This window comes from Chiloscyllium plagiosum, chromosome 31, assembly GCF_004010195.1.
Source record: "Chiloscyllium plagiosum isolate BGI_BamShark_2017 chromosome 31, ASM401019v2, whole genome shotgun sequence".
Lineage (NCBI taxonomy): Eukaryota > Metazoa > Chordata > Chondrichthyes > Orectolobiformes > Hemiscylliidae > Chiloscyllium > Chiloscyllium plagiosum.
In genome coordinates this window covers 14,254,109-14,262,875 of record NC_057740.1, presented here as the reverse complement: position 1 = coordinate 14,262,875, position 8,767 = coordinate 14,254,109, and the positions used below count along the sequence as shown (strand labels likewise).

General features: G+C 38.1%; 1 protein-coding gene across 5 annotated transcripts in view; it reads left to right on the top strand.

The window, feature by feature from the left end:
- LOC122565243 (phosphatidylinositol 4-phosphate 5-kinase type-1 gamma-like) overlaps positions 1-8,767 on the top strand; it is a 94,249-nt gene that overhangs the window by 62,427 nt on the left and 23,055 nt on the right. For 4 of the 5 annotated variants that reach the window (XR_006316121.1, XM_043721010.1, XM_043721009.1 and 1 more), the window contains exons 7-12: positions 765-1,064; positions 1,637-1,842; positions 2,527-2,610; positions 5,265-5,313; positions 5,737-5,821; positions 6,952-7,137. Coding sequence is in view for 4 of the 5 variants with exons in the window: in XM_043721010.1 (XP_043576945.1) it covers positions 765-1,064; positions 1,637-1,842; positions 2,527-2,610; positions 5,265-5,313; positions 5,737-5,821; positions 6,952-7,137 (910 nt within the window). In the remaining variant the exon portion in view is untranslated. The remainder of the gene's footprint in view (positions 1-764; positions 1,065-1,636; positions 1,843-2,526; positions 2,611-5,264; positions 5,314-5,736; positions 5,822-6,951; positions 7,138-8,767) is intronic. The other variant, XM_043721008.1, reaches the window with a different exon arrangement.

The following is an 8,767-nucleotide window of genomic DNA, read 5'->3' as shown; positions in this document are numbered from 1 at the left end:
CTACCCTCGTTTTCGTCATTCTCATGTTTCTCACATACGCATAAAATGCCTTTGGGTTATCCTTGATCCTATCCGCCAAAGATTTTTCATGCCCTCTCTTAGCTCTCCTAATCCCTTTCTTCAGCTCCCTTCTGGCAATCCTGTATCCCTCCAATGCTCTGTCTGATCCCTGTTTCCTCAACCTTATGTAAGCCTCCTTCTTCCTCTTTACAAGACATTCAACCTCCCTCGTCAACCAAGGTTCCCTCACACAACCATCTCTTTCCTGCCTGCCAGCAGCCTAACTGCTGTGCAATCTCTGATATATAAATATTTCTATTCCATTTCAATGTACCCATTAATGTAAAATTGAATGTTAATATTAAAATGAAATGACATCCAATGACTAAGGATAAATTTAGAAATTTGGCAGAGGCTGGAACAGGTTGATCACCAGGCTTTGTGCTGCCAGACATTTTGCTGAGATGTTCCTGCCTCATGACTGTTTTTGATGAGAATGGTTCAAGGGCTGCCTTAAGCAGCTGATATCCAATTATGCCTTATAATCAGGCTGTTAGTGCACACACCCTGACGACTGATTGGTCTAGTTATTAACAAAGTTGGTTATCAGTTACTGATAGAACATGGGGAATTGGGACTCTCTAATCAAAATTTAGCCAGAAGTCTTCACATGTCATTATCCCGTGTTCTTGTCATGTGAAGGATGATATTAGTTCATTTATTACACTAAATATATTGAAAGTAGTTGCTCTGTTTTGTTCCAGAATCTGAATCAAAACCCAAGGACTCTATTGCCAAAGTTTTATGGACTTTATTGTGTCCAGTCTGGTGGCAAAAATATCCGAGTGGCAGTGATGAATAATGTGTTACCACGAGTAGTGAAGATGCATTTGAAGTATGATTTAAAAGGTTCAACTTACAAACGGAGAGCTTCAAAAAAAGAGCGTGAGAAATGCAGGCCAACATTCAAAGACCTGGACTTCATGCAGGATTTCTCAGATGGTTTATTATTAGATGCAGACATGAATAGTGCTCTAATTAAAACCCTGCAGAGAGATTGTCTGGTAAGGCTAGAATGTGTTATAGAGCTTTAAGTGAAAAAGGTAATGTGACTTAACAGTAATGTTCTAGTATAGGCTCAATGCATAGAGCAAGGAACTGATTTAGAAAATACATGTTTAATGATTTGATGAAATAATACTCAGAAAAGATGAAGAACATGAATGTCAAAATGTGCAAGAGACAGAAAAAAAAAATTAAATTAAAGAAGATTTCTTTAAGGGAGTTCTGGCACCACCATAGAAGTTATGATTTGAGTGGCCATGAATGTTGCCATCCAGAATGATCATTCTTTTGGAATGGGGAATAATAAGTAAAAATTGGAATGAGTATTTTTCTAACACACTTCTAAATCTTTGACTCAATTGTCTGATGAAAAGTTTATCGGACCAAAATATTTCTTGGGGAGATATGGTGTACCTTTGATTTAGCCACTGTATATTTTAAAATATTTTAATTCTAGTTTGATCAATTTTGTGTTGTCAGTCAAGTTTTCAAGGATTGTTTGACTTCCTCTTATTCCTGTTTGGTGTGCCATTAATTATTGTCATTTCTGTCTTCCCTGTGATATTAATAGGTGCTTGAGAGCTTTAAAATCATGGATTACAGTTTGTTGTTAGGAGTTCACAATTTGGACCAAGCAGAACGTGAGAGACAGGCTGAGGGATTACTAAGTACTTCTGATGAGAAACGACCAATTGCACAGAAAGCTCTATATTCCACGGCCATGGAATCTATTCAAGGTGGAACTTCACGGGGTGAATCGATCGACACAGATGATACGTATGTAACATATTTTTAAAAAGAAGTCTTCATTTTAACTTATAGTTTGCAAATGACAGAGCATGATATTAATTTGAACTTGGTTTTTATCAACTGCTGTTGAGTAAATGCAATATGAATCAAACTTGAAACCGTATTGTTGAATTAAAGGCCTTCATTCTGAGTCTTTAAAAGATGCCCCCTCTTACACCAATGAGAATTCCTATTTGTCTTCCCCAGACTCTCAACCTAACAGCTAAATGGTTAAATAGTTTTGTTTTACCTAAATTCATTTTGAGATTGATTATTTAAACTTCAACATGACTTTTGTCCAAAGTTACTTGTTACAATCATAGGCCCCATCCTTGTTGATGTATCTTGGTGACACTGCTGGGAATTGTATGAATAGCTTAATGACAGTAGAGATAGGTAAGATCCATGTGTCAAGAGAAGACCACTAGAAACATCTTTTAGCATTAAATGGTCTATTACAACTGAATGCTTAATGAGGTGATCTGCACTTGCATATTGAAGAAATTGTGGAAACTAATTGACAATTAGGTTCAAGTTTTGTAACTTAAGAAGGAAGTCCAGAAAAAAATGTTTTCTGTTACTGTGAGAAGTTGGTCTCATTTGTTCATTACTGTAAAATGTTACATTATTAGGTTATAACATAGCATTTACATTTTCTCCTCTTTGTGTTAGGATGGGAGGTATCCCTGCCATAAATGGCAAAGGAGAGAGACTTCTCTTGTACATCGGTATAATTGACATTTTACAGTCTTACAGGTAGGCATTTGTTTCATAGAGTTGAATAGTTTTTCATTTTAACATTCTGTATTATTAAAAATATAATACAGATCACTGGTTTTGTTAATTTTATTTTCTCTTTTAGATCCTGTCCAGTTTTTGAATGTAGATTTGTATGGCCTCCAGTACCTCACTAAGTAGCCTTCATTTGAGTTTGGCGATTAAAAATCGTGCAAAGTGACTTAGCAGCTAAGCTTAATTTTGTCATTATGATACTTCAAGCAGGAGTTGCTTGATAGCAGTAAAATGCTGGAAATGTGGAACTGTTTTGTTAGCTTAATCCAGAATTCGATGACTACACTACATCCCAGTTGCTGAATGTCAACCTGGGAGAAATTGCCACATCAGAGGTGCAAAGAGCCATTGAGAGCCTGAAGGACAGCAAGGCACTTAAGATTGCTGAGATACCATTAGAGCTACTGAATCATGAGTAAGACACTCTCACAACGGATTTGTTCAACACTACCTGGATCATGAGATGATGAGGAAATTTGAGGAGATGAGGAAAATCGTCAAGCTTCCGTTAAACTGGAACAACTGTACCTGGCAAGATCTTCAGCACAGTGTTCCTCAACAGATTAAAGCAGAAGTAGATGTAACATTTGTAAAGATTAACAAGGTTCCTAAGTGGCAGACCATGCAGTGAGCAGTTCTTTACATTCAGTCTAGATTACGAAAAGCCATTTGTTACTAATTTTATTGATTTCGAGAAGGCTTTTGATTGCATCCATTGGAAGTCATACTGGTCCCTTTCAAGGCAGTATGGCATGCAGGAATGGTGAATTTGTTTCTTCAAAGCCTTGTACCCCAACTCCAGCTATCGCGTTAAGATCAGCTCGGGCATGGCAGATGACTCCTTCAGAGAATTATGGTAAGGTTGTGCACACTTCATGGTTATTGATTTCATCATGAGCAAAGTGATTATAGATGCAGACTTTAACATCTTGTGGCAACAACACCAGTTGATAAAACTGGATTTTGTAGATTACATCATCTTGTTCACTGAAGAATCAATGACCCACCAAGACATGACCACAAGTCTGTAGTGTAGTGGCATCAAAGCTGGTCTGTGCGTCTGTTGTGAGAAGATCAAGACGATGATCGCTGGCTGGCAACAAGCCTCCCCTCCTTGTTAACATTGGACCCCAGAATATTAAAGACGTAGATCACTTTCTCTTCCTAAAAAAGGAAGGGTGTTATAGCGATTGACCTCCATACAAGAAGCAGCAAAGCAACATAAGTTTTCCAATCATTCGCATGATATGGGCATTTAACACCACCAACACTTAGATGAAGCTGCAACTCGACACACCTGATGTAATACCAAGTGCAGTCTATGCCAACGGGACATGGAAGAGAACAACAAAGGTGCCATATAAATTAGGCAATTTCCAACAGCGTTGCCTACATAAGATCCTGGGTATTCATGTGGAGAGATCACCAATTAGATGACTATGCAGAACAGGTCAGAGGTGCCAATAGGGCATTGTAATAGGTGGTATGTTGTGCCAGAGTGACAGTTAAATAGACAGGACCAGACTGGAAAAAAGACTGAGTTAACAAAGAAGATTTGGTGAAGTACATTTAAGAACGACTTTTAAATTAATTCATGGGATGTAGGAGTTACTGGTTGGTCACCATTTATTGCCCTTGAAAGATGGTGAGGTACCTTCTTGAACTGCCACAGTCCACTTAGCGTAGGTAGACCCACAATGTTGTTTAGAGGGAGTTCCAAGATTTTGACTGTGTCAATGAAGGCATAGCAGTGTGTTTCCAAATTGGGATTGAAAATAGTTTGGAGGGGAACTGGTCGGTGATGGTGTTCCATGGGTCTGCTGCCTTGCCCTTCCAGATGTTATTGGTCGTGAGTTTGGAAGATGCTGTCTAAGGAGTCTTGGTAAATTCAAGAGTGGGACAGTATCAGGACTGGAGTGAAAGGAATTGAAATAGGCTGGTGGCAGAGTGCCATATGGGACCACAGGGTCTAAGAGAGGAATTAAGACTAAGTGAAGGAGTCCAGCTGCTACTTTCGCCAAGGATAACTAGCTGCAGTCATACAACTGGGGACCTTACCCATCTGTGTAAATTAGATCCTCATTGGTTTTGCAAATTAGCCACTAAGGGCTGATGGCAATTTTCATTTCTCCCTGTTCGTATTCTTCCTAGACCTTAGCTTGTTCTATTAGTGCTGTTGTTGGAAATCAGATTTAACACTGAAGAGAGTGAGCATATCTATTGCACTGATGAAATTGTAATATTGGCAATTGTAGCAGACCTGTGCAACTGTATGATTTCACAAAGGAATGTGATTAATGTTCATATAATCTGTTTAATAATACCCCTTGAAGTTAAAGAGAGCAGTTCCCTGTTCTTCAAATAGTGTTATGGAATCTCTGTGTTCATTTCAAGGGATACCTAGATTTCATGTCATCTATCAGTGCAGCAGTTCCATCACTGAAATGTCAGATTATATGCTGATGTCTATTTAATGCTTAAAGCCACAATCTTTTTCTGTTCTCACAAAAGTGCTAGAGTTTATTTTAGTTTTGAAGGATGTTTTTCATCTTAACTTAAATAGATTGAGATTTAATAAAAACTAATGGTAATCTCATTTACAAATGTTTATTTTTCAGATTAATCAAGAAATTAGAACACACTTGGAAAGCACTTGTTCATGATGGTGTAGGTTTTCATCTTAAAATGCTTCAATAGAAATATTTCATATCAACGCTACACTCTATGGTAACATTGCCTGTACTTTTATCAGTATACAGGAAATCATGGGAAACCAGTTGCAACTTTCAGTTGAAGCTCTGGTTTTGCATCCAGGATTTCATTTTTAATTATCTCCTGATTGTCAAACAAAATGTAAAAATAAAACTAAAAAGTCTTCTGAAATCTTTTAGCACAGAGAAGAAATAGCGCACGTGCATACAAATTGTTCATGTCTTTTTGGTACCTTGGTGCCTAATAGTTAACTATTTTAATGATTTGATTGTACAACTCTGCAGTAGTTATTTATAACTGGTTTAACTTTAAGAATAGCTACTCCTTTACAAAAATGTAACAGTTGACTGATATTATCATTCCTGTTTGATTTTACAGGATACTGTGTCAGTGCACAGGCCAAACTTCTATGCTGAAAGGTTTTATAAATTTATGAGCAACACTGTCTTCAGAAAGACATCATGTAAGTAAGGATTATGCTTTAGTTAGAGATCGTCTTTCATTCTGGTAGAGTCATAGCCGTACAGCACGAAACAGACCTTCAGTCCAACTTGTCCATGCTGACCAGATAAATCTTGTCCCATTTGTAAGCAGTTTGATCATATCCCTCTAAACCATTTCTATTCACATACCTATCCAGATGTCTTTTAAGTGTTGTAATTGTACCAGGTGCAACCACTTCCCCTAGCAGCTCATTCCACACGTGCACCACCCTTGGCATGAAAGAATTGCCCCTTAAGTTCCTTTTAAATCTTTCCCCTCTCACCTTAAACCTATGCTGTCTAGTTTTGGACTTGCTGACCTCTGAGGGGGAAAAAGACCTTGTCTATTTACCCTAACCTCAGTCTCTGGCCCTCCAGGGAAAATAGCCCCAGCCTTTTCAGCCTCTCCTTACAGCTCAAACCCTCCAACCCTGGCAACATCCTTGTAAATCTTTGCTGAACCCTTTCACGTTTCACAACAAACAAAAATTGCTATGAAATGATTTAGAAAGGTTTTTTTAAAAAAACACTCAGATCACTGTGGAATCCACATGTTACGCAACCCAGCAGTATCTTGCCTGAATGATTATTTGTTATGCTTGAGTTTGGACAGAGAGGCGACAGATAGTTTTACTATCTGGATGTGCCAACTAAACTTGATCTTATTCAAATATATCCATCTCCAAAAGAGGATGTCTAACAGTTACCTTGACGATGGGAAACAGGGAGGCTGATCTAATGTCCTATTTCTGCAGTACAGATATTAGTACAGGATCAGAATCAAGCTTGTTCATTGGTATGGTATACTTCACCACAATCTGATACATTTCTCCACTGAAAAATAACTGATTTTACTGAAGTAGGTATTATCACATTCTTCAGAAATGTCAGAAGGTGTTTCATGCAGGATTAGTGACTTTTCTAGACTTCAGTAAATGTAATGCATCTGTTTTGCATGCAGCAAGATCTAAAAAAGATTAATCTTAGCTTTTGTTGAAACAAGAATCTTGATTTCACCATGTCCCAGTACAGTACAGTGGCATAGAGTCTTTAAGCATGATTTATGTTAAACTTGATGTCTGATTTGTCTCATTCATTGACGTTCATTTAGCATTTCAATTTCATAACACGACAGCCTTGAAGTCGTCCCCATCCAAAAAAGGACGGGCTTCTCTTCCAGTTCCTAAATATATTGGTCCAGGGCAAGCGTTTTCTGCCAGTCAGATTCCTACAGAAGATGAAGATAAACGGTATGACCTGCGGGGAGCCAGGAGCTTCCCAACTCTTGAAGATGAAGGTAATTGCCCCTACAACAAAATCCCTTCAAATTTTTATTTTCATCAATAATTCTTTTCATAAAAATGTAAGAAATATATGCAAGCCCCACAGTACCTTGAGTTTGATCTGCCAGCCAGCAGAACACACTGGTCTTTTGCCAGGATTCCATTTTCATGCCATATTACCATATCCTTAATATTTTTGGACTTTGAAAGAATGATTGATCTCAGCCTTGAGTACATTTGGTGACTGAGTATCCATAGTCCTCTCGTGTAGGTTCACAGTCCTCAGAGTGAAGAAATTTGGACTCATCCTCAGACTCAAAACAAAATAGTGGAATCCCTGTATAACAGATGTGGTTATCCAAGGTTTACCGCAGCCTGAAAATATTACATGGAACATTCTGGAAATAATTCCAGGGGCTGCTGGGGAGGTAAATTTCCAATTTAAATGATAAGGTTTGCTCTTATCTATAGTTTTGGGGATCTGCAGTAGGTCTTAGAACATATCACCCATATATACAGGGTGGGGGGTGCATACCTGTACCTATCCCGAGACTATTCCTCCCGATTCTAGAATTTTCAATCGAGGAAACAACTTCTCAGAAATTACCGTGTCAAATTCCTTGAGAATTTTACCTGGCTATGTGTTCTACTAGTACTGACTGTGTGATGTGTCATGTTGATTTCTTTCTTTCTCTTGTGAAAAATGTTGAGATGAAGAAGTATGTTATGACAGTAAAATAAGTTTGATAAAATATACATTATAATGGGGAGGGATAAAAAAATCCTTCTAATCTGTCAAGTCTGTTTCAAAATTGAGATGCCTATTGCACAAAACTATTTAAAGCACTGGAGAATTAATTTTGGGAAGGGAATGTTTGGGAACATCTGGAAGATTCTTTTCTGACCTCCTTAAACAATCAAAACTGGCTGAAAAGATCACAAACTTTTAACTTTGTCGTTTTTCTAAGATGTGATTTCTTGCTCCACCAGGACTTGAGATACCTGTTCTTTGAAGATGCGCAAAGTGTCAACATTCACCAAAATGAGACAGTAACTTGTCCATAGCTTACAGTCTTTTGGAATTAACAATTAATCAAGCCTTGTCCTTACGTAACTTGTTTGCTGTGATTGTGACTTCTTGGCATTGGTCATGAAGAATGATGAATTTAAAGAATTAGTTAATGAATTAAGAGCTAAAGTATCAATTTTTATCTTTTAACTAATTCCTGATTTTCTTTCAATGTAAAGTATAAGTGCACTTCTGGTGTTGATTCCGTTCAAATGAGAATACCAGTGTACTGAAAGTTAAATGCCATTTACCATTTTCGCTCAATTTCCAGAACATAGAACCATAGAGATGTACAGCATGGAAACAGACCCTTCGGTCCAACCTGTCCATGCCAACCAGACATCCCAACCCAATCTAGTCCCACATGCCAGCACCCGGCCCATATCCCTCCAAACCCTTCCTATTCATATACCCATCCGAATGTCTCTTAAATGTTGCAATTGTACCAGCCTCCACTACATCCCCTGGCAGCTCATTCCATACATGTACCACCCTCTGCGTGAAAGAGTTGCCCCTCAGGTCTCTTTTATATCTTTCCCCTCTCACCCTAAACCTATGCCCTCTAGTTCTGGACT